General features: G+C 48.0%; 1 protein-coding gene and 2 non-coding genes across 3 annotated transcripts in view; 1 reads left to right on the top strand and 2 right to left on the bottom strand.

The window, feature by feature from the left end:
* Positions 1-24,646, bottom strand: part of CTC1 (CST telomere replication complex component 1) — an 87,529-nt gene extending 62,883 nt beyond the window's left edge. The window contains exons 1-6 of the mRNA XM_089660900.1: positions 24,578-24,646; positions 24,371-24,504; positions 11,078-11,330; positions 5,982-6,187; positions 4,440-4,581; positions 505-795 (exon numbers count right to left, since the gene is read on the bottom strand). Of these exons, the coding sequence (XP_089517026.1) occupies positions 505-795; positions 4,440-4,581; positions 5,982-6,187; positions 11,078-11,330; positions 24,371-24,504; positions 24,578-24,607 (1,056 nt within the window). The 5' untranslated portion in view covers positions 24,608-24,646. The remainder of the gene's footprint in view (positions 1-504; positions 796-4,439; positions 4,582-5,981; positions 6,188-11,077; positions 11,331-24,370; positions 24,505-24,577) is intronic.
* On the top strand, positions 14,275-14,346 carry TRNAP-UGG (transfer RNA proline (anticodon UGG)). The gene has a single exon. It is a non-coding gene; the product is annotated as a tRNA-Pro (tRNA).
* TRNAP-UGG (transfer RNA proline (anticodon UGG)) lies at positions 20,324-20,395 on the bottom strand. Its single transcript has one exon. It is a non-coding gene; the product is annotated as a tRNA-Pro (tRNA).
* Positions 24,647-26,148: the final 1,502 nt, after the last annotated feature.

Below are 26,148 nucleotides of genomic sequence, written 5' to 3'. Positions count from 1 at the left end.
TCACTGGTCTCTAGTGATTGTACGGGCTGTGTTCACAGGAATATGAAGTTTTGGTGATATCACTGGTCTCTAGTGATTGGACGGGCTGTGTTCTCATGAATATGAAGTGTCGGTGATGTCACTGGTCTCTAGTGATTGGACGGGCTGTGTTCTCATGAATATGAAGTGTCGGTGATGTCACTGGTCTCTAGTGATTGGATGGGCTGTGTTCTCATGAATATGAAGTGTCGGTGATGTCACTGGTCTCTAGTGATTGGATGGGCTGTGTTCTCATGAATATGAAGTGTCGGTGATGTCACTGGTCTCTAGTGATTGGATGGGCTGTGTTCTCATGAATATGAAGTGTCGGTGATGTCACTGGTCTCTAGTGATTGGATAGGCTGAGTCACCATAAGCACTAGTGAATCAGACTCATTTTTCTATTGGCACCATGAAAACATGAAAAAAACACTTTAACAGAGAAGACAGACACAGTATAAGAGGTTAGGACTTGAATTTACTCACCTCATAGGTTAGGGTCTTTGACATCTTTTGTTGCTTTTCCCTCACCTGTTCCTCTGGGTTAAAGCACTGCTCTTCCCTGCCACTGGAGGTATCTGTAAGCTCTTCTGAATTTTCTTTAGTATGGATGGAGGAACATGGCGGGGGAAGTGTAGGACGAGGGATGAGACGAGAAGAGGAGGTAATGGCAAAAATTTGCTGCACAGACCCACGGAGAGAGGATACTGAGAGAGATGTCACTTCGTATGTGTTGCCGATGTGCAGAGCATGATACCAACAGAGCTTTTGTGGCACCTGCAAAGACAGGAACAGAAGGGAGTTATGAGTCTGTCCTCCTCCTGCAGGGTGATACAGACAGAAGGGAGCTATGAGTCTGTCCTCCTCCTGCAGGGTGATACAGACAGAAGGGGGCTATGAGTCTGTCCTCCTCCTGCAGGGTGATACAGACAGAAGCGGTCTAGGAGTCTGTCCTCCTCCTGCAGGGTGATACAGACAGAAGGGGGCTGTGAATCTGTCCTTCTCCTGCAGGGTGATACAGACAGAAGGGGGCTACGAGTCTGTCCTCCTCCTGCAGGGTGATACAGACAGAAGGGGGCTATGAGTCTGTCCTCCTCCTGCAGGGTGATACAGACAGAAGGGGTCTAGGAGTCTGTCCTCCTCCTGCAGGGTGATACAGACAGAAGGGGGCTATGAGTCTGTCCTCCTCCTGCAGGGTGATACAGACAGAAGGGGTCTAGGAGTCTGTCCTCCTCCTGCAGGGTGATACAGACAGAAGGGGTCTAGGAGTCTGTCCACCTCCTGCAGGGTGATACAGACAGCAGGGGGCTGTGAATCTGTCCTCCTCCTGCAGGGTGATACAGACAGAAGGGGGCTGTGAATCTGTCCTTCTCCTGCAGGGTGATACAGACAGAAGGGGGCTACGAGTCTGTCCTCCTCCTGCAGGGTGATACAGACAGAATGGGGCTATGAGTCTGTCCTCCTCCTGCAAAGTGATACAGACAGAAGGGGGCTATGAGTCTGTCCTCCTCCTGCAAAGTGATACAGACAGAAGGGGGCTATAAGTCTGTCCTCCTCCTGCAGGGTGATACAGACAGAAGGGGGCTAGGAGTCTGTCCTCCTCCTGCAGGGTGATACAGACAGAAGGGGGCTATGAGTTTGTCCTCCCAACTGTGGGGTGACACATACAGACAGAAGGGAAAGGAGCTATGTGTCTGTCCTCCTCCTGCAGGGTGATACAGACAGAAGGAGCTATGAGTCCTCCTAGATTGTAAGCTCCCAGGATCAGGGTCCTCCTAACCCTCTTGTATTGAACTGTATTGTTGCTGTATTGTCTCCCGTTATAATGTAAAGCGCTGAGCAAACTGTTGGCACTATATAAGTCCTGTATAAAAACAATAATGAGTCTGTCCTCCTCCTGCAGGATGAAACAGATAGAAGATAGCTAATGTAGGCCATACATTATGCAGTTTTCTTTCCTCCGATCACGGGTTTAAAGAAAAGAAAATATCTTGATTCCCTCATCAACACATTCAGTGTTGATGAGGGAATCCTTCTCACTACACTTTTGTACTCTGACAGAAAGAAACTTTCTCAGCCGCCAGAATACAATGATCACAGCTGGAGGCTATAGCTGCCGACTGTGATTAACCATTTGCCGCCCGCCCTATGGCCGAATGGCGGGCGGCAAATGTCATCAGCGTTCCGGGTGGACGCCATACGGCATCCTCCCGCATATGCGCAGATTGCGCTCCTGCAGAACGGCGCAGCGGCGCGATCTGTCACCGGCCGTGTACCTCGGACACGGCCGATGACAGATCTGAGTATCGGCCCCGTTGCCGGTACCATGTGACCTGCTGTGACCAATCACAGCAGGACACATGACAGTTGTATACAATGGATGGCTTCATTCATGCCATCCATTGTATACTAGTGCCTAGCTGTGAATGGTCACAGCTAATCACAAGCACATGTCATGTGATTAGCTGTGGCCAAATCACAGCTAAGCACAAAAAAAAAAACAAAAAAAAAACAAAAAAAAACCCTGAATGAATCGATGTCATTCAGGTAAATGCTTGCTTATAGCAAAGTAATTCTTTGCTATAAGCAAATTGTGTAAAAAAAAAAAAAAAAAAAATACTGATCACTTCCCCTAAGTAGTACAATGATACTATGGTAACATTGTACTACTTTGGTCATAGTGAAATATGAAAAAAAAAATCTTAAAAAAAATGTAATAAAAAAATAAAAAATAATAAAATAAAAAAAAAATATATATATATTTTTTTTTTTCATACTGTCACCAGTCAGTGTCCCTGATCACCGCCATGCCAGTTATATGATGATGCTGTACTGCACTGGTGACAATATGTAAAAAAAAAACAGTGAAACTAATTTTTTTAAGTTTTTAATTTTCCGAAAAATTATGACAAAAAAATACAACTTCGAAAAACTCGCCATTCCTCTTATGAAGTACGTCGGACTGTCTACTTTGCAAAAAGGGGTCATTTGGGGGATATCTGTACTGTTCTGACATTTGGGGGATATCTGTACTGTTCTGACATTCTTGGACCTCAAGAAATTAGATTGGCCGTCAGTACTTCAGGATTGATCAATATTCAGATCTATACCATAGTTTGTGAACTCTATAACTTTCCTACAAACTAAATAATACATCCTAATTTGGGTTATTTTCACCAAAGACATGTAGCAGAATACATCTCGGCCTAAATTTATGAAGAACAATTATTTATTTGCAAACTTTTATAACAGAAACAAAGAAAAACTTTTTTTTTTAAAAATTTTTGGATTTTGTTGTTAATTTAGCAAAAAATAAAAACTCCAGCGGTGATTAAATACCACCAAAAGAAAGCTCTAGTTGTGTGAAGAAAATGTTAAAATTTTAGTTTGGGTACAATGTTGTATGACCGCGCAATTGTCATTCAAAGTGTGAGAACGCTGAAAACTGGCCTGGGCAGGAAGGTGTAAAATTGTCCGGTATGGAATTGGTTAAAAACCCCACCGATAACACACAGTTTGGCTGTACTGAAGTTGATCGACAGATCAACTTCAGTACAACCAACCTGATCAAAAGATGGATCATATCTCCTAGATTGTAAGCTCCCAGGATCAGGGCCCTCCTAACCCTCTTGTATTGCACTGTATTGTTGCTGTATTGTCTCCCATTATAAAGCGCTGAGCAAACTGTTGGAGCTATATAAATCCTGTATAATAATAATAATAATATATAAATCCTGTATAATAATAATATATAAATCCTGTATAATAATAATAATATATAAATCCTGTATAATAATATTAATATATAAATCCTGTATAATAATAATAATATATAAATCCTGTATAATAATATTAATATATAAATCCTGTATAATAATAATAATATATAAATCCTGTATAATAATAATAATATATAAATCCTGTATAATAATAATAATAAATAAATCCTGTATAATAATATTAATATATAAATCCTGTATAATAATATTAATATATAAATCCTGTATAATAATAATATATAAATCCTGTATAATAATAATAATATATAAATCCTGTATAATAATATTAATATATAAATCCTGTATAATAATAATAATATATAAATCCTGTATAATAATAATATATAAATCCTGTATAATAATATATAAATCCTGTATAATAATAATAATATATAAATCCTGTATAATAATAATAATATATAAATCCTGTATAATAATAATATATAAATCCTGTATAATAATAATAATAATTTGATCTGTCTATGGCCAGCTTACGAGTCTGTCCTTCTCCTGCAGGGAGGCACAGCAACAAGAGGCTGATTTCATGCATGTTTCCCATCCATTACACAACGAAGAATACACAGCGAAGAATACACAACGAAGAATACACAGCGAAGAATACACAGCGAAGAATACACACACCTTCACTATGACTGGAACAAACTTTGCTTTATCTCTATCCTGAAGAAAGAAAAAGAAGAAAGGTTTGTCCCGGATATTGATGAGTGATGTGATGGACACCAGCTGACCAGTCACTGAAACTCGAAACCCTCGAGGATGGGACCTGGGAGAAGAAGAGGCACAGACAGTTCATACATGGAATCATACATGGAATCATACATGGAATCATACATGGAATCGTACATGGAATCACTGCTGATATGAATAAGAATTAGATCCCGTCATGCAATGTAAATATGGGGTAAATGACACAACAGCAATAATATAACAAACCTATCTGCATATACTTTGGGCATGCTTATAAGAACAATGACATCCATAAACTGATACTCTGGATAGGAATTACATTCTACTGTTTATCAGATCCTCAAGTTGGTGGAGAGATAGTTTAATGACTACACTGCAGAGAAGAGAAGCTGGAAAAGCGAGAGTTTTAGATGAGACTGAATGTAATAAAATGCGGAAAATCAGTGAGGGTGTAAAAATCAGAAGAGAAGAAAGGAAGAGGATCAGATCCGGGAAGGAGCATGGGCAGGCCAGAATCAAGGAAGGAGAATGGGGAGGCCAGAATCAAGGAAGGAGAATGGGGAGGCCAGAATCAAGGAAGGAGAATGGAGAGGACAGAATCAAGGAAGGAGCATGGGGAGGCCAGAATCAAGGAAGGAGAATGGGGAGGCCAGAATCAAGGAAGGAGAATGGGGAGGCCAGAATCAAGGAAGGAGAATGGAGAGGACAGAATCAAGGAAGGAGCATGGGGAGGCCAGAATCAAGGAAGGAGAATGGGGAGGCCAGAATCAAGGAAGGAGAATGGGGAAGCCAGAATCAAGGAAGAAGCATGGGGAAGCCAGAATCAAGGAAGGAGAATGGGGAAGCCAGAATCAAGGAAGGAGAATGGGGAAGCCAGAATCAAGGAAGGAGAATGGGGAAGCCAGAATCAAGGAAGGAGAATGGGGAAGCCAGAATCAAGGAAGGAGAATGGGGAAGCCAGAATCAAGGAAGGAGAATGGGGAGGCCAGAATCAAGGAAGGAGAATGGGGAAGCCAGAATCAAGGAAGGAGCATGGGGAAGCCAGAATCAAGGAAGGAGAATGGAGAGGCCAGAATCATGGAAGGAGAATGGAGAGGCCAGAATCAAGGAAGGAGAATGGGGAGGCCAGAATAAAGGAAGGAGAATGGAGAGGCCAGAATCAAGGAAGGAGAATGGGGAGGCCAGAATCAAGGAAGGAGAATGGGGAAGCCAGAATCCAGGAAGGAGCATGGGGAGACTGGAATCAGAACCAAAGATTAAAGATGTGGAAGCTAGAATTAAAAATCATGGCTGCAGAGGGCAGGACTGCAGGCCGAGGCTGGAGAGGGCAGATTTAGAGAACAGAGCTGGATAACCAGAAAAAGAAAAGAAGGCTGGGGAAGCCGAAAAAAAAAATTTGAAAAAGAGACATAGGCTGGGCGAGTTGAACGAAGAGGAAACGGACAGAATAAAAAAAGAAAGAAAACATCCTTTTACCTGCTACACAAAAGCTGAGAGGCTTTGCCAGGGTTAAGAGCTGTGGTGTTGGCCGGGTCCAGCACTTCTGGTCTCACCACTGGGGTGGTGACTGAGATAGGAGAAGACAGGACCTCCACATAGCTGCCTCCATGTTGGATGGGAATGTAGGACCAGCAAGGGAAGAAGACTAGTGACCCCAATAGGTTTAAATCGCACATGGACATCTGGGGGGGGAAAAAAAACAATAATACTGTGATATAAACCCGAAGGTACCTAGCCAACACAATGTAACAGTCACGGTATGGGACCTCCGTCACAGTAACAATGTAACAGTCTGTATATAGGAAGGACAATAAAGACACGGAATCACAGCTGAGATAATATTGTGTCACAAGGACCATTGATAATGCAGATTTCATTTTAACTCCAGCAGTAGAAGTCGTTGGCACTGCAGTCAGACTTGCAATAGGCTAGATCAGGGGTGGGCAACTGTGGCCCTGCAGCTGTTGTAGGACTACAAGTCCCATGGGGCATTGCAAAACTGACCGTTACAAGCATGACTCCCAAAGGCAGAGGCATGATGGGACTTGTAGTTCAACAACAGCTGGAGGGCCACAGTTGCCCACCAAGGGCAAGTTGACGCCCACAGCAGCTTATACTCATCTTCACTTTGCTCCGCTGCCTTTCCACCACCAGAAGTGAAGAGTAGAAGCCAAGCCTCGACTTGGGAGCTTACACAGGGCTGAGGGCTCTCCCCTTGTTCCCATGAGACAGGACAGCTGCATGATCCGGGAAGGAGAGTGAGTTACAAGCTCCTCCATAGTGGAAGTGTAGGGTACCTCCTTCAGGCAGAAGAGGAGTAAAGGATACGTGAGCATAGGCTGCTGCAGGGACTGGCGTCAGCTTTTTCTCAGCCACAGCCATTTTTTTTGCACACAATTAAAAAATCATTTTAGGCCCGAAGACTGTATAACCCCCCCCCCCCCCCCCCTGAAAAAAGTATATATTTTCTGAAAGCAGACACCCTGGAGAATAATATTGCGGTAGTTGCAATTTTTTATGTCACGCAATATGACCACAAAGGTCCGGGAAATCCAAAATGTCAGTAAAAAATACTCTACAGTTAAGTTTTAGGACACAAATATGCAATAAATTACCCAATTTGGTAAAATATAAAAGGAGGAAGATATACCAAGTAAATAGATACCAAACATGTTAAATTTTAACCCCTCGCCTACAGGGCACTTCTACCCCCTTCCTGCCTACAGGGCACTTCTACCCCCTTCCTGCCTACAGGGCACTTCTACCCCCTTCCTGCCTACAGGGCACTTCTACCCCCTTCCTGCCTACAGGGCACTTATACCCCCTTCCTGCCCAGGCCATTTTTCAGCTCTCAGCGCTGTCACACTTTGAATGACAATTGCGCGGTCATGCAACACTGTACTCATATGAAATTTTTATCATTTTTTGAGACAGAGCTTTCTTTTGGTGGTATTTAAGCACCTCTGGGTTTTTTTTATTTTTTGCTAAACAAACCAAAAACCACTGATGGACACTGATAGGTGGCACTGATGAGGAGGCACTGGTAGGTGGCACTGACAAGCATCACTGATGGGCACTGAAAGACAGCACTCATATAGGGCACTGACTGGCAGCACTGATAGGTAGCACTGACTGGCATTGATAGGTGGCACTGACAGGTAACACTGAAAGGCAGCTTAGATGGGCACTGATATGTGGCATTCATGTGCACTGGTAGGCACTGATATGTGGCACTGATGTAGCACTGATGGGTACTGGCAGGTGGCATTGATGAGCACTGACAGCTGGCACTGATGGACACTGACAGGTGGCACTTCTGGGGCTACACAGATCATCAGGGCACACAGATCATCAGTGCCCTGATGTTCAGTGTACATGTCCCCTCTGAGTAATGCCGATTACCAGCTCTCCTCTCCTCTGTCAGCGTGACATCTCATGAGGAGAGAAATGCCGATAACTGGCATTTCCCTGTTTACATGTGATCAGCTGTGATTGGACACAGCTGATCACATGACCGAGCCGACATCTTCAGCTCTGTCCGTTGATCGGTGATCCGCTGTGTCCGTCATTACCTTATATTGCGGGCGGGAGGCGGTTAAATTTGTGTGCGCCTGTGAAATGGCGACAAACTTCAGTACCCTATATTTTTTTTGCCATGGGCGATGCTTTAAAAGCTCCCTGTAAGTCATCAGTTTGGCGTAACAGAGGGGTCTGGTGCTAGAAATACTGCGCTCTCTCCAGCATGTGTGGTGATATGTAACGTGTATTGCAATCAACATGTGCATGCGTAGGCGCCTCCAACACATGTGTTATACATACATACGTACAAATGTAGTGTGTGTGTGTAATTTTCTAGAGGGATTTTAAATGCTTGGGTGTGACTTTAATGTTATACAATTTCAAAACATTTTTTTTTTTTACTTAACTTTTTTTTTTTTCATGTGTGAGGATTTCTTGGAGACAGATTCTCTGTAACCACTTCCAGTCCGGACACTTTCCCCCCCTTCCAGTCCAGGACAATTTTCAGCTTTCAGCGCTGTCACACTTGAACTGAATGACAATTGCGCGGTCATGCAACACTGTACCCATATGAATTTTTTAGCATTTTTTTGAGACAGATAAAACTTTATTTTGGTGGTATTTATTCACCACTGGGATTTTTATTTTTTTTTGCTATATAAATTAAAAAGTCCAAACATTTTGAAAAAAAGTGTTTTTTCTTATAAAATTTTGCAAATAAATAATCTTTCTTCATAAAATTTGGCCAAAAAACACATTTTGGCCAAATTTTAGTAGAAAAAAAAAATAACCCAAATTAGTTTATAACCAAAAATTATAATTTTTCAAAAAGATGTTTTACATTATTTTATTATTTATTGTTTTTTTTAAACATACTGTCATCCTAGCAGTACAGTGTCACCATAGTGACACTGTACTACTTGTGGGGGGTGATGAAGATTTTTTATTTTTTTTTACACTGATTGCTTTTACATAACGGCTGTAAAAGCAATCATTTCTCCTTCTCTTTGGCTGCATTCTTGCAGCCATTGAGAAATACTGTGAGAGCTGTGATTGGTCACAGCTTGTCACATGGTACAAGGCTGTTCTGAATAGCCCTGTACCATGTGATCTCTGTGATCATTCACAGATTTCACAAATAGTAAGCAATGATGTCAGGAAGTGACAATGGCCAATTATAATTATTATTATACAAGATTTATGGCGCCAACAGTTTGCTCAGCGCTTTACAATATAAGGAGGGCGGTACAATTACAATAAATTTCAGTACAGAAGGAATATGAGGGCCCGGCTCGTGGAGCTTACAATCTAAAGGAAGGAAATCAGTGATCACATGAATTGGGACCTCACACAGAGGTCCCGTACAGCGATCGGTGTTCCGCTGTTTCCTCCAAACACAGCAGGCACCGGATTGCGGTGCCGCGTGCTCCCAGGGAGCGCGAACAGGCAGGGAATGAGGGTGCTGTTTATAAATGGCAACCCGCTTCGGCACTGCTCCCGTCCGGCTGTTTATGTACATGGGCCAGACAGGAACTGGTTAATGAGTCTTTTAAACCCTGAATGTCTCTCCTGCGCTCCACTGAACCGAATGCAGTGCAGGTCGCACTGCGTTAGATTCTTTCTCGGCCATACTTGCCGGGGGAAACTGTCATTGGGACCTGCAAGTGACATCCTACATGTTGTATCTGGATCAGCAACATGAAGGGAGGAAAGCAGGAGGAAACACAGTTCATTCTACAAGGAAATTGTAGAGCGGCATTGTCACCCTGTGGACAGGGTAGTCTTATAGATCAGAGCGATGGTCATCAATCAGAATCGCTCTGATCCGTCCTGGAAACCCTGAAGAAAGAGGAGGGATATAAGGAAGGAGAGGGAGAATGCTGCACCGGCTGCAGGGGCACCGTCAGTTCATCACCCACGGAGGTAAGTACAGTGGAGATATGGGGGGGGGGGGGCTAGGGTGTATAGTACTAGTTCATCTTCTCATTTTTTGGAAAACACTTTAACCAATCAGGGCTCTTTCCCGTGGACACTTTAACCAATCAGGGCTCTTTCCCGTGGACACTTTAACCAATCAGGGCTCTTTCCCCGTGGACACTTTAACCAATCAGGGCTCTTTCCCATGGACACATTAACTAATCAGGGCTCTTTCCCCGTGGACACTTTAACCAATCAGGGCTCTTTCCCCGTGGACACTTTAACCAATGAGGGCTCTTTCCCGTGGACACTTTAACCAATCAGGGCTCTTTCACGTGGACACTTTAACCAATCAGGGCTCTTTCACGTGGACACTTTAACCAATCAGGGCTCTTTCCCCGTGGACACTTTAACCAATCAGGGCTCTTTCCCCGTGGACACTTTAACCAATCAGGGCTCTTTCCCCGTGGACACTTTAACCAATCAGGGCTCTTTCCCCGTGGACACTTTAACCAATCAGGGCTCTTTCACACGGACACTTCAACCAATAACGGCTCTTTCCCATGGACACTTTAACCAATCAGGGCTCTTTCACGTGGACACTTTAACCAATCAGGGCTCTTTCCCATGGACACATTAACTAATCAGGGCTCTTTCCCCGTGGACACTTTAACCAATCAGGGCTCTTTCCCATGGACACTTTAACCAATCAGGGCTCTTTCCCCGTGGACACTTTAACCAATCAGGGCTCTTTCCCCGTGGACACTTTAACCAATCAGGGCTCTTTCCCCGTGGACACTTTAACCAATCAGGGCTCTTTCCCGTGGACACTTTAACCAATCAGGGCTCTTTCACACGGACACTTTAACCAATCAGGGCTCTTTCACACGGACACTTTAACCAATCAGGGCTCTTTCACACGGACACTTTAACCAATCAGGGCTCTTTCACATGGATGACACTCTTCTCTTGCTTTAGAATTGAGGAGTGCTGACCATACTACATACATGGATCCAAACGTTACCCTCCATGATCTAGTTTCCAGGAAAAAGCTGCAGGTTTTCTGAAGATGCTCTGGGGTTCTAATATATTATCAGTTCTTTGAGGAGAAGCCCTGTCCTCGATATACAACTTACCTCGCAAGGTATGCATCCACTGGAGTCCCTGACGTACAAGTTCCCATCATACACTGGGCTGTCTCTTGTCCGACTGTTGGATATATACCCCACCAGGAGGAGGCGAGCTCTGGAGAGGACGGCTGGAGGTTGGCTCACTTTTGTCTGCTGCAAACCCTCGTGTCTCCATTGCTGAAAGCGCTCGGTGTCCCAGCCCAGGGCGGACACACATGGAGACTTCTGCAGGGACAGGAGCTGGGAGACCGTTGTGAAACTGCAATAGAAAAAGAGCATCACGTGTGACTTTATGGGTTTGCTCATAGTTCCTTTCAGCTATATAGGCAGTGCACGGTGTCAGAGGGTCAGTACACCAACATGCTGGGATTGGGAGCAATAAAGCAAAACAGTTGTAAAGCCTGTGTATGGAGCAAATATGGCTGCACCCATGAGCACAATGAACCCCAAATCACACACAGAAACCCTCAAAGGGGGTACAATCTAAGGTCCCTAACTCACATTCATACATACACATACTAGGGACAATTTAGACAGGAGCCAATTCACCTACCAGCATGTCTTTGGAGCATGGTAAGAAACTGAAATACCCAGAGGAAACCAACGCAGGCACAGGGAGAACATGCAAACTCCAGGCAAACTCTCAGCCTGCCTATTGATAAAGTTCTATTTAGACTTTCAATTAGAGAGAGATAGTCTAAAAGGAAACAGCTTCTACTAATGTCTGTCTTTTGAATGTCCACAGTGCCCTATGATGCCGGGATATACAGCAATGGCATATCCATGTAAAAAAAGAGATCAGCTTCATGTAGGGCAGCACAGTGGATAAATGGTTAGCCAGGCAGAAGTGAATTCAGGGTCCGGAGAGATCAAATATAGTGAATGCAGGGTCAGGGGAGACAAGATATAGTGAATGCAAGGTCCGGGGAGACCAGATATAGTGAATGCAGGGTCCGGGGAGACCACATATAGTGAATGCAGGGTCCGGGGAGACCGGATATAGTGAATGCAGAGTCCGGGGAGACCGGATATAGTGAATGCAGGGTCAGAGGAGACCGGATATAGTGAATGCGGGGTCCGGGGAGACCGGATATAGTGAATGCAGGGTCCGGGGAGACCGGATATAGTGAATGCAGGGTCCAGGGAGACCGGATATAGTGAATGCAGGGTCCAGGGAGAGCGGATATAGTGAATGCAGGGTCTGAGGAGACCGGATATAGTGAATGCAGGGTCCGGAGAGAGCAGATATAGTGAATGCAGGGTCCGGGGAGAGCGGATATAGTGAGTGCAGGGTCCGGGGAGACCAGATATAGTGAATGCAGGGTCCGGGGAGACCAGATATAGTGAATGCAGGGTCTGAGGAGACCAGATATAGTGAATGCAGGGTCTGGGGAGACCAAGTATAGTGAATGCAGGGTCCGGAGAGACCAGGTATAGTGAATGCAGGGTCCGGGGAGACCAGATATAGTGAATGCAGGGTCCGGAGAGAGCAGATATAGTGAGTGCAGGGTCCGGGGAGACCAAATATAGTGAATGCAGGGTCCGCAACGAGCAGATATAGTGAATGCAGGGTCCGGAGAGAGCAGATATAGTGAGTGCAGGGTCCGGGGATACCGGATATAGTGAATGCAGGGTCCGAGGAGACCCAATATAGTGAATGCAGGGTCCGGGGAGACCGGATATAGTGAATGCAGGGTCCGGGGAGACCGGATATAGTGAATGCAGGGTCCGGGGAGACCGGATATAGTGAATGCAGGGTCCAGGGAGACCGGATATAGTGAATGCAGGGTCCAGGGAGAGCGGATATAGTGAATGCAGGGTCTGAGGAGACCGGATATAGTGAATGCAGGGTCCGGAGAGAGCAGATATAGTGAATGCAGGGTCCGGGGAGAGCAGATATAGTGAGTGCAGGGTCCGGGGAGACCAGATATAGTGAATGCAGGGTCCGGGGAGACCAGATATAGTGAATGCAGGGTCTGAGGAGACCAGATATAGTGAATGCAGGGTCTGGGGAGACCAAGTATAGTGAATGCAGGGTCCGGAGAGACCAGGTATAGTGAATGAAGGGTCCGGGGAGACCAGATATAGTGAATGCAGGGTCCGGAGAGAGCAGATATAGTGAGTGCAGGGTCCGGGGAGACCAAATATAGTGAATGCAGGGTCCGCAACGAGCAGATATAGTGAATGCAGGGTCCGGAGAGAGCAGATATAGTGAGTGCAGGGTCCGGGGATACCGGATATAGTGAATGCAGGGTCCGAGGAGACCCAATATAGTGAATGCAGGGTCCGGGGAGACCGGATATAGTGAATGCAGGGTCCGGGGAGACCGGATATAGTGAATGCAGGGTCCGGGGAGACCGGATATAGTGAATGCAGGGTCCGGGGAGACCAGATATAGTGAATGCAGGGTCCGGGGAGACCAGATATAGTGAATGCAGGGTCCGGGGAGACCAGATATAGTGAATGCAGGGTCTGGGGTTTAGTAACACTCATCGGCTTACATAGCAGCAGGAGCCATTGGCTACCGCTGCTGTCAATCATAGCCAGTGAAGAGTGCAGGGGCCGACGCCGAGCCACGCTCTATGTGTGAAGGGACAATGTCCATTCACAGGAGCGAGCCTGCTTGAGTGCCCCCATAGCAAGAGCCTTGCTAATTGGGGCACTCAGCTGGGGAACGGAGGACGGGGGGAGTAGCCAGGACTGCCAGTGGGGGGACCAAAGCAAAAGAGAAGACCGGGGCTACACAGAGCAGGTAAGTAGAACATGTTTGTCATAAAAAAGAAAAAAAAACAAAAAAAGTTTAGGATCACTTTAAACAGGACAGGGGCGGAGCAAAGCCTTCCTAATGCCTTGTGCTGTGCAATGTAGGATGAACATGGCGGCTGCGGCATTCATATCACAGTTTTCATTCCTCAGTGAAGCCGTCCCATCTGCTGAGACTACGCAGAGCTGTACAGATCAGGTTACTCTCCGGGGTGAACTTTGCTATTGCAGAAGGTTTGTTACACTGCTTCTAAGGAGAGTATGTAACAGGCGACGACATGTACTACTGTATTCTGTATGGAGTACCTGTGCGGGACTCTGGTGAGTGCAGCAACAAGCAAACACATTCCATGTACTTACCTACCTACATACATACATACATACATACGACCCAAATCCCCCACATCTGAAAACTTCTCACATAACCACCAACATCAGCTGGCTCGTTGGTCTAGGGGTATGATTCTCGCTTTGGGTGCGAGAGGTCCCGGGTTCAAATCCCGGACGAGCCCCACTTTTACTTTAGTTCCTACATCCCACCCAAAGTAATGTCAACCAACATTTTCTAGTTGAAGGTAAACTATACTGTCCTTTCACAAATCTCACATTTCCATTTACTCTTGTATAGGGCTCCAAGAGAATGAAGAGTCCGGGGAGACCGGATATAGTGAATGCAGGGTCCGGGGAGACCGGATATAGTGAATGCAGGGTCCTGGGAGACCGGATATAGTGAATGCAGGGTCCGGGGGAGACCAGATATAGTGAATGCAGGGTCCGGGGAGACCAGATATAGTGAATGCAGGGTCCGGGGAGACCAGATATAGTGAATGCAGGGTCCGGGGAGACCGGATAGAGTGAATGCAGGGTCCGGGGAGAGCGGATAGAGTGAATGCAGGGTCCGGGGAGAGCGGATAGAGTGAATGCAGGGTCCGGGGAGACCGGATATAGTGAATGCAGGGTCCGGGGAGAGCAGATATAGTGAATGCAGGGTCCGGGGAGACCGGATATAGTGAATGCAGGGTCCGGGGAGAGCGGATAGAGTGAATGCAGACTCCGGGGAGAGCGGATAGAGTGAATGCAGGGTCCGGGGAGACCGGATATAGTAAATGCAGGGTCCGGGGAGACCGGATATAGTGAATGCAGGGTCCGGGGAGAGCGGATAGAGTGAATGCAGACTCCGGGGAGAGCGGATAGAGTGAATGCAGGCTCCGGGGAGAGCGGATAGAGTGAATGCAGGCTCCGGGGAGAGCGGATAGAGTGAATGCAGGGTCCGGGGAGAGCGGATAGAGTGAATGCAGGGTCCGGGGAGAGCGGATATAGTGAATGCAGGCTCCGGGGAGAGCGGAGAGAGTGAATGCAGGCTCCGGGGAGAGCGGATAGAGTGAATGCAGGCTCCGGGGAGAGCGGATAGAGTGAATGCAGGCTCCGGGGAGAGCGGATAGAGTGAATGCAGGCTCCGGGGAGAGCGGATAGAGTGAATGCAGGCTCCGGGGAGAGCGGATAGAGTGAATGCAGGCTCCGGGGAGAGCGGATAGAGTGAATGCAGGGTCCGGGGAGACCGGATATAGTGAATGCAGGGTCCGGGGAGAGCAGATATAGTGAATGCAGGGTCCGGGGAGACCGGATATAGTGAATGCAGGGTCCGGGGAGAGCGGATAGAGTGAATGCAGACTCCGGGGAGAGCGGATAGAGTGAATGCAGGGTCCGGGGAGACCGGATATAGTAAATGCAGGGTCCGGGGAGACCGAATATAGTGAATGCAGGGTCCGGGGAGAGCGGATAGAGTGAATGCAGACTCCGGGGAGAGCGGATAGAGTGAATGCAGGCTCCGGGGAGAGCGGATAGAGTGAATGCAGGCTCCGGGGAGAGCGGATAGAGTGAATGCAGGGTCCGGGGAGAGCGGATAGAGTGAATGCAGGGTCCGGGGAGACCGGATATAGTGAATGCAGGGTCCGGGGAGAGCGGATATAGTGAATGCAGGGTCCGGGGAGAGCGGAGAGAGTGAATGCAGGCTCCGGGGAGAGCGGATAGAGTGAATGCAGGCTCCGGGGAGAGCGGATAGAGTGAATGCAGGCTCCGGGGAGAGCGGATAGAGTGAATGCAGGCTCCGGGGAGAGCGGATAGAGTGAATGCAGGCTCCGGGGAGAGCGGATAGAGTGAATGCAGGGTCCGGGGAGAGCGGATAGAGTGAATGCAGGGTCCGGGGAGAGCGGATAGAGTGAATGCAGGGTCCGGGGAGAGCGGATAGAGTGAATGCAGGGTCCGGGGAGAGCGGATCTAGTGAATGCAGGGTCCGGGGAGAGCGGATATAGTGAATGAAGGTTCCTGGGAGAACAGATATAGTGAATGCAGGGTCCGGGGAGACCAGATATAGTGAATGCAGGGTCCGGGAAGACCGGATATAGTGAATGCAGGGTCCGAGGAGACCGGATATAGTGAATGCAGGGTCCGGGGAGACCAGATATAGTGAATGCAGGGTCCAGGGAGAGCGGATATAGTGAATGCAGGGTCCGGGGAGACCAGATATAGTGAATGCAGGGTCCGGGGAGAGGGGATATAGTGAATGTAGGGTCCGGGGAGACCAGATATAGTGAATGCAGGGTCCGGGGAGACCAGATATAGTGAATGCAGGGTCCGGGGAGAGCGGATATAGTGAATGCAGGGTCTGGGGAGAGCGGATATAGTGAATGCAGGGTCCGGGGAGAGCAGATATAGTGAATGCAGGGTCCGGGGAGAGCGGATATAGTGAATGCAGGGTCCGGGGAGAGCGGATATAGTGAATGCAGGCTCCGGGGAGAGCGGATATAGTGAATGCGGGGTCCGGGGAGAGCAGATATAGTGAATGCAGGGTTCGGGGAGACCAGATATAGTGAATGCAGGGTCCGGGGAGAGCGGATATAGTGAATGCAGGGTCCGGGAGACCAGATATAGTGAATGCAGGGTCCGGGGAGAGCGGATATAGTGAATGCAGGGTCCGGGGAGAGCGGATATAGTGAATGCAGGCTCCGGGGAGAGCGGATATAGTGAATGCGGGGTCCGGGGAGAGCAGATATAGTGAATGCAGGGTTCGGGTAGACCAGATATAGTGAATGCAGGGTCCGGGGAGAGCGGATATAGTGAATGCAGGGTCCGGGGAGAGCAGATATAGTGAATGCGGGGTCCGGGGAGAGCGGATATAGTGAATGCAGGGTCCGGGGAGAGCAGATATAGTGAATGCAGGGTTCGGGGAGACTAGTATAGTTTCCATTCTAGTTGAAGGGAAACTATACTGTCCTTTCACCAATCTCACATTTCCTTTTACTCCTTTATAGGGCTCCAAGAGAAATCACCACGTGTGCACAATACATATTGTTCCCCTTTTGGGGTGTGCACTCACCACATAGCTGTGCCTCCCATTCTCATGTTTGGCTAAATCGCTTAAAGATGTTCATCCAAAGAGAAGAAGATCAACTCCCACTCAATGACAATCCCCTCCTCCGATTCACCAAGATATCCATCTTTTCAAGATACACAGATGACATTGCATAGATTGATTGATAATTGCTATAAAAGGTGCTAAGAATGATCTACAGCCAATCTCCTTCCTCATTTGCAATCATCTCTCAGATGGTCGAACAAAAAGACCAAGCACAAGAGAAGCCCAATGGTGCAGTACAAAACAGCTCCTTTATTCGCTTCAATAGACAGCCACTTACAAGCTATAAAACATATTGCGGATAAAGAAACCAGACAAATAAGTTACGGAAATCTCTGCAGTGCTCTCACTACCGCCGAGTTCCACAAAATGGCGCTGTTCACGTCACTTCCAGTTCAGCTCACATCACTTCTGGTTGCCGCAGTCCCACCCTGACATGTTTCGTCATATCTGACTTACTCATAGGGATGAACTGGAAGTGACGTGAGCGGAAGTCGCATTCAAGTGTCACACTACATGAACAGAACTGTCAAACTTTCCTATTAGCAAAAAAAAAGTTGCATCAAAGTCACAGCCATCCAAAGCTGCATCCGAATCAATACTTTCCTATTGGCAAAAAAAAACTAAAAAAAGACATCAAACTCACACCCATCTGAATCAATACTTTCCTATTGGCAAAAAAAAACTAAAAAAAAGACATCAAACTCACACCCATCCGAATCAATACTTTCCTATTGGCAAAAAAAAACTAAAAAAAAGTCATCAAACTCACACCCATCCAAATCAATACTTTCCTATTGGCAAAAAGAAAAAAAAAAAGAAAAAAAAGGAAGGTCACATCAAAGTCGCACTCATGCAAAGCTGCATCAAAGTCAATACTTTCCTATTGGTAAAAAAAGTCATTAAACTCACACCCATCCAAATCAATACTTTCCTATTAGCAAAAGAAAAAAAAAAAAGTTGCATCAAAGTCACACCCATCCAAAGCTGCATCAAAATCAATACTTTCTTATTGGCAAAAAAACAAAAAAAAAAAAAGGAATCAACCTCACACCTATCCAAATCAATACTTTCCTATTGGTAAAAAAAAAAAAAAAAAAAAAGAAAACACACACAGGTCGCATCAAAGTCACACCCATGGAAAGCTGCATCCAAATCAATACTTTCTTATTGGCAAAAAAAAAATAAAAATTCATCAAAGTCACACCCATCCAAATCAATACTTTCCTATTGGCAAAAAGAAAAAAAAAAGTTGCATAAAAGTCACACCCATCCAAATCAATACTTTCCTATTGGTAAAAAAAACAAAAAACAAAAAAAAAACAGGTCACATCAATGTCACACCCATGCAAAGCTGCATCCAAATCAATACTTTCCTACTGGCAAAACAAAAAAAAAAAGTAATCAAAGTCACACCCATCCAAATCAATACTTTCCTATTAGCAAAAAAAAAAAAAAAGTTGCATAAAAGTCACACCCATCCTAAGCTTCATCCAAATCAATACTTTCTTATTGGCAAAAAAAAAAAAAAAAAGTCATCAAAGTCACACCCATCCAAATCAATGCTTTCCTATTGGTAAAAAAAAAAAAAGTTGCATAAAAGTCACACCCATCCAAAGCTGCAACCAAATCAATACTTTCCTATTGGTAAAAAAAAAAAAACACAGGTCACATCAATGTCACACCCATGCAAAGCTGCATCCAAATCAATACTTTCCTATTGGTAAAAAAAAAAAAGTTGCATAAAAGTCACACCCATCCAAAGCTGCAACCAAATCAATACTTTCCTATTGGTAAAAAAAAAAAAACACAGGTCACATCAAAGTCACACCCATCCTAAGCTGCATCCAAATCAATACTTTCTTATTGGCAAAAAAAAAAAAAAAAAGTCATCAAAGTCACACCCATCCAAATCAATACTTTCCTACTGGCAAAAAACAAACAAAAAAAAAAAAAAAAGTTCCATAAAAGTCATACTTTATGCATTCCAATTAATTTTTTCCCCTCTTTTTCTTCAATTTAAATGACGTGCATTGCAGTGTGTTTTTGTCACGTTCCAGTGCGTTTTTTATGCATTCCAGCTCATTTTTCCCCCTCTCTATTCAATTTAAATAGGGACGTGAGTTCCGGTGCTTTTTTGGCGTGTTCCAGTACATTTTTTATGCATTCCAATTCATTTTTTCCACTCTCTTTTTTTTCAATTTGAATAGGGACGTTTGTTGCAGTGCGTTTTGGCGCGTTCCAGTGCGTTTATGCATTATAGTTTATTATTTCCCCTCTTTTTTTTCAATTTAAATAAGGACACGTGTGTTCCGGTGCGCTTTTAGCGCGTTCCGGTGCGTTTTTTATGCATTCAAGTTCATTTTCCCCTCTCTTTTTTTTCAATTTAAATAGGGACATGTGCGTTTTAACGCGTTACACTACAGTTCTGTGCAGAAAAAAAATGCAGCCTGTTGTTTTTTTTCTCTGCACCTGGAACGCTCCGGAACTGCAAGCGCCGATGTGAACTATGACATTGACCACCATATCACCTACTTTCTGTGCGTTTTTTCTGATGCAGAAAAAAAGCAACTGAAAACGCATGTCGTGTGAACCGGCCCTAAAATAGCATGAAAAGGCAAAATGTGAGCAGATAAAAGTTTGCGGATCATCACACTCCATCACAGGGGCGGACTGACAACTCATGGGGCCCCCGGGCAATAGGGGATCTTGAGGCCCCACACTCAAAAAAGCCTATAAAAAATGTACCAGGGAATTTCATGGGGCCCCCTACTGACCCCGGGCCCCCGGGCAGTGCCCAAGTGCTCAAATGGTCAGTCCGCCCCGGCTCCATCATTCATACACATTGTATAAACTGGACTGCCCGGGGAGCGCTTCTTCCTGATACCAGGGATTTGTGGGACTACAAGTGTCATCCTAACACAGAGGCCGCCTATGTCACGTCTGACCCACGTCTATACATACAGTACTGATAGGCCAGGCAAGTCACATCTTACAAATCGGTCATCTATGTGAATCGATTCACTGATTTCCTACAACTGGTGACTTAAAAAAAAGATATGAAATCAAAAGCTGGGCTCGTCCGGGATTTGAACCCGGGACCTCTCGCACCCAAAGCGAGAATCATACCCCTAGACCAACGAGCCGAGGTGCTAGGAGAGCCGGTTAGACAGGAAGTAACTTTCCCATTCCACCTGACGTTATGAAGTCGTTCATGACTGATGGACTTTCCTTGTGTACACACCCCTCCCGCCGTAGGATAAAGCCGGCCATACATGACATTTTTCGAACAGAAAAAAAAAAAAAAAAAAAACAGAGCAAATTTCCCCATCCACACATTCAAGGTGAGTGGGGAAATCCTCGCTGCTGATCGAGATTCTCCAACAAGCCCCTTCATAGAGAAAAAAAATAAATAAAAAGCGGTCAATAGATTGACTTCTCATTAACGGGAACTGCTGCATGTAGCCGGTTGCTGCTGAACCCGCCAAAATCCCATCCCTCTAGCCCCGTGATATTAACACCTTCCCGCCTGGCTGATAGTAAAATGTGGGCGGGACATTCACCATTCGGGGTGGACGTCATATGACCGCGCGGCAGCACAATCTGTCGCCTGCTGTCTCCACAGTGGATGACAGGTCAGTGTGCCGGGCTGCTGCCAGTACCATGTGATCACTGCGACCAATCATAGCAGATCACATGACAAATGCATGTTCTCCCTGTGCCTGCGTGGGTTTCCTCTGGATACTCCAGTTTCCTCCCACACTCCAAAGACATGCTGGTAGGTTAATTGGTTCCTGTCTAGTATGTGTATGTATGAATGTGAGTTAGGGACCTTAGATTGTACACCCCTTGAGGGTTAGGGACCTTAGATTGTACACCCCTTGAGGGTTAGGGACTGATGTGAATGTACAATATATATGTAAAGTGCTCCGTAAATTGACGGCACTATATAAGTACCTGAAATAAATGCATTGTACACAGCGGATGGCTTCCATTCATTGTGTACTATTGTGCTGATTGGTCACGGTGATCACATGGTACAGACAGGGCACAGCCCATCTGGATCACATGATGGCACAGACGGGGCACAGCCCATCTGGATCACATGGCACAGACGGGGCACAGCCCATCTGGGTCACATGGTACAGCCCATCTGGGTCACATGGCACAGACGGGGCACCGCCCATCTGGATCACATGGCACAGACGGGGCACCGCCCATCTGGATCACATGGCACAGACGGGGCACAGCCCATCTGGGTCACATGGTACAGCACATCTGTATCATGTGATTAGCTGTGGCCAACAGAAATTACTGAATGAATAGATTTCATTCAAGAAAAAGTGTTGCTTATAACAGTGACATTTACCATTATAAGCAATCATTGTGGAAAAAAAAAATCCTGATCACCTCCCCAGAGTGGTAAAGTGTTACTATGGTAATACTGTATTGCTCTGGTCACAAAATGTTAACAAAAAATAAAAAAAATCGTAAAAAAATAAAAAATAAATAAAATTTTTATTTTTTTAATTTTAAAACTGTGAAACTTTTAATTTCTTCATTTTTCAAAAAAAAAAAACAAAAAATGACAAAAGATGACAACTTAAAAAAAAAATTGCCATGCTTCTTACTAAATACCTCGGACTTTCTGCTTTCCAAAAAGGGGTTATTTGGGGGATTGGGGGTTGTACTGTTCTGGCATTTTTGGGCCTCAAGAAAGGAGATCAGCCATCACTACATCAGGATTGATCGATTTTCAGATATATACCACACGCTACACGAGATGGTCCGAACCCGGGGGGTGTACACACGATACACAGATATGGTCCGAGCCCAGGGGGGGTGTGCACACGATACACAGATATGGTCCAAGCCCGGGGGCCCGCGCGCTACTCGAGAAGGTCCGAGCCCGGGGGCCCGCGCGCTACACGAGATGGTCCGAGCCCGGGGGCCCGAGCGCTACAGGAGATGGTCCGAGCCCGGGGGACCGCGCGCTACACGAGATGATCCGAGCACGGGGGACCGCGCGCTACACGAGATGGTCCGAGCCCGGGGGACCGCGCGCTACACGAGATGGTCCGAGCCCGGGGGACCGCGCGCTACACGAGATGGTCCGAGCCCGGGGGGACCGCGCGCTACACGAGATGATCCGAGCACGGGGGACCGCGCGCTACACGAGATGGTCCGAGCACGGGGGACCGCGCGCTACACGAGATGGTCCGAGCCCGGGGGACCGCGCGCTACACGAGATGATCCGAGCACGGGGGACCGCGCGCTACACGAGATGGTCCGAGCCCGGGGGACCGCGCGCTACACGAGATGGTCCGAGCCCGGGGGACCGCGCGCTACACGAGATGGTCCGAGCCCGGGGGACCGCGCGCTACACGAGATGGTCCGAGCCCGGGGGGACCGCGCGCTACACGAGATGGTCCGAGCCCGGGGGACCGCGCGCTACACGAGATGGTCCGAGCCCGGGGGACCGCGCGCTACACGAGATGGTCCGAGCCCGGGGGACCGCGCGCTACACGAGATGGTCCGAGCCCGGGGGACCGCGCGCTACACGAGATGGTCCGAGCCCGGGGGACCGCGCGCTACACGAGATGGTCCGAGCCCGGGGGGACCGCGCGCTACACGAGATGGTCCGAGCCCGGGGGACCGCGCGCTACACGAGATGGTCCGAGCCCGGGGGACCGCGCGCTACACGAGATGGTCCGAGCCCGGGGGACCGCGCGCTACACGAGATGGTCCGAGCCCGGGGGACCGCGCGCTACACGAGATGGTCCGAGCCCGGGGGGACCGCGCGCTACACGAGATGGTCCGAGCCCGGGGGACCGCGCGCTACACGAGATGGTCCGAGCCCGGGGGACCGCGCGCTACACGAGATGGTCCGAGCCCGGGGGACCGCGCGCTACACGAGATGGTCCGAGCCCGGGGGACCGCGCGCTACACGAGATGGTCCGAGCCCGGGGGGTGTACACACGATACACAGATATGGTCCGAGCCCAGGGGGGGGGGTGTGCACACGCTACACAATTTGGTCCGAGCCCGGGGGCCTGCGCGCTACACGAGAAGTTCCGAGCCCTGGGGCCCGCGCGCTACACGAGATGGTCAGAGCCCGGGGGCCCGCGCGCTACACGAGATGGTCAGAGCCCGGGGGCCCGCGCGCTACACGAGATGGTCAGAGCCCGGGGGCCCGCGCGCTACACGAGATGGTCAGAGCCCGGGGGCCCGCGCGCTACACGAGATGGTCAGAGCCCGGGGGCCCGCGCGCTACACGAGATGGTCAGAGCCCGGGGGCCCGCGCGCTACACGAGATGGTCAGAGCCCGGGGGCCCGCGCGCTACACGAGATGGTCAGAGCCCGGGGGCCCGCGCGCTACACGAGATGGTCAGAGCCCGGGGGCCCGCGCGCTACACGAGATGGTCAGAGCCCGGGGGCCCGCGCGCTACACGAGATGGTCAGAGCCTGGGGGCCCGCGCGCTACACGAGATGGTCAGAGCCCGGGGGCCCGCGCGCTACACGAGATGGTCCGAGCCCGGGGGACCGCGCGCTACACGAGATGGTCCAAGCCTGGAGGACTTGGGGGATTGCGGGTTGTACTCTCCTGGCATTTTTGGGCCTCAAGAAAGGGGATCAGCCCTGGGGCCCGCATGCTACATGAGATGGTCTGAGCCTGGAGGACGCACGCTACATAAGATGGTCCGAGCCTGGGGGACCCCATGCTAAAGGAGATGGTCCGAGCCTAGGGGGGCCGCACGCTACACGAGATGGTCCGAGCCTGGGGGATCGCACGCTACACGAGATGGTCCGAGCCTGGGGGATCGCACGCTACACGAGATGGTCTGAGCCTGGGGGATCGCACGCTACACGAGATGGTCCGAGCCCGGGGGACCGCGCGCTACACGAGATGGTCTGAGCCTGGGGGACCACGCACTGCACGAGATGGTTCAAGCTCGATAACCTAAGAATGGGGACCATGCTGCAGGGAAAGGTCAGAGATTGCCATGTTTTAACTTCTGTGACCCCACTGGGGGAGATTTTCCTTCACTTCCTGCCTCTGGGACACCTGAATCGGGAACAGTTTTGCACAGACAGCAATAAAAACCAGACAGAGGCTCTACCTGTAGCTGAGTGGCACCTGGGGGCAGAAATTCTGAATGCACCTGATGACGTCATCACAGAGCCCAGGGGCCCCTCCCTCCTCCTGCAGGTAGTCCAGGACATGTCTGTGAGCAGCCTGCAGCCAACCACTGACCTGTAACACAAAACAACCTCATTAGACAGACACTCCTATCATTCCCACCCAGCTCTGCAGGACTCACACCCACCTGGGCCCCTGGGGGCCTCTCTGCCTCCATAGCTAAGCACAGCTCTGCTCCTCTCACCGCTCCATGATTTCAAATTTAAGGAAGTAATGGCAAATAAACACGGAAATGACGTCAATGAACAGTTTCATTGTACTGGCGGAAAAAGCTGTTCCCGGTCTTCGGCGCCACCTGCCGTTCAAACTACAGACGTTCCCAGTCAAAAACGTAAATTTAAGTATCGCCACCTCGTGTTTAAGACTTGAACTACACCCTTGGGAACTCTCAGTATAGTATTTAGCGCCACCTGGTGTGAAAATCCCGAACTGCACCCTAATTCCAGAGCCATGTGAGTACTTAGTATTAAGTATGTGAGTATTTATATGTAATTATTATGTTTATATATTTACATGTAAATATTTAGCAGGTGAGTATTTTTGTATGTGTATTTACTTACAGCGCCTTGAAGAAGTCTTCATACCCCTTGAAATGTCCCCCATGTTGTCATGTTACAACCAAAACTGTCAAATGTATTTTTATTGGGATTGGATGTGATAGACCAACACAAAGTGACACCTAATTGTGAAGTGGAAGGAAAATGAGAAATGTTTTTCAGCAATTGTGACCAATAAATCTGTGAAAAGTGTGGCGGCATTTGTACATACTATTCTAGATCCACAGCATCTCCACCTGGGCAGGAAGGGGGGAAATCCTCTGGAGGGCGAGGGGTTAAGAAGTCTTTTCTTTCAATACTTGCATGGAGAGATCCTTTAACCACCTCCCACCCGCCATATAAGGAAATGATGGGCGCAAGGCGGTTCTCTCGTTCTGGGAGGACGTCATATGACGTCCTGCCATTCTAACCACGCATGCGCGTGTGTGCAGCACGGCTATCGGTGGTGCGCTGTGTCCCTCGGATACAGCGGATCACCGATCAACGGAAAGAGCTGAAGATGTCGGCTCAGTCAAGTGATCTGCTGTGTCCAATCAGAGCTGATCACATGTAAACAGAGAAATGCCAGTTATCGGCAGTTCTCTCCTCATGAGCTGTCACGCTGACAGAGGAGAGGAGAGCCGGTAATCGGCATTCCTCGGAGGGGACATGTACACTGATCATCAGTGTAGCCCTAGCAGTGCTACCTGTCAGTGCTCATCAGTGCCACATATCAGTGCCTACCAATGCACATCAATGCCACATATCAGTGCCCATCTGAGCTACCAATCAGTGCCGCCTGTCAGTGCCAGTCAGTGCCACATATCAGTGCCTACCAGTGCACATCAATGCCACATATCAGTGCCCATCTGAGCTGCCTTTCAGTGCCACCTATCAGTGCCAGTCAGTGCCACCTATCAGTGCCAGTCAGTGCCACATATCAGTGCCTACCAGTGCACATCAATGCCACATATCAGTGCCCATCTGAGCTGCCTTTCAGTGCCACCTATCAGTGCCAGTCAGTGCCACCTATCAGTGCCAGTCAGTGCCACATATCAGTGCCTACCAGTGCACATCAATGCCACATATCAGTGCCCATCTGAGCTGCCTTTCAGTGCCACCTATCAGTGCCAGTCAGCACCACCTATCAGTGCCAGTCAGT

Source organism: Staurois parvus, unplaced genomic scaffold (genome assembly GCF_062004578.1).
Source record: "Staurois parvus isolate SC_StPar_1 unplaced genomic scaffold, SC_StPar_1.0 ptg001287l, whole genome shotgun sequence".
In the NCBI taxonomy this organism is placed as follows: domain Eukaryota; kingdom Metazoa; phylum Chordata; class Amphibia; order Anura; family Ranidae; genus Staurois; species Staurois parvus.
The sequence above is the reverse complement of the archived record's forward strand: the minus strand, read 5'-3'. Positions and strand labels throughout refer to the sequence as shown.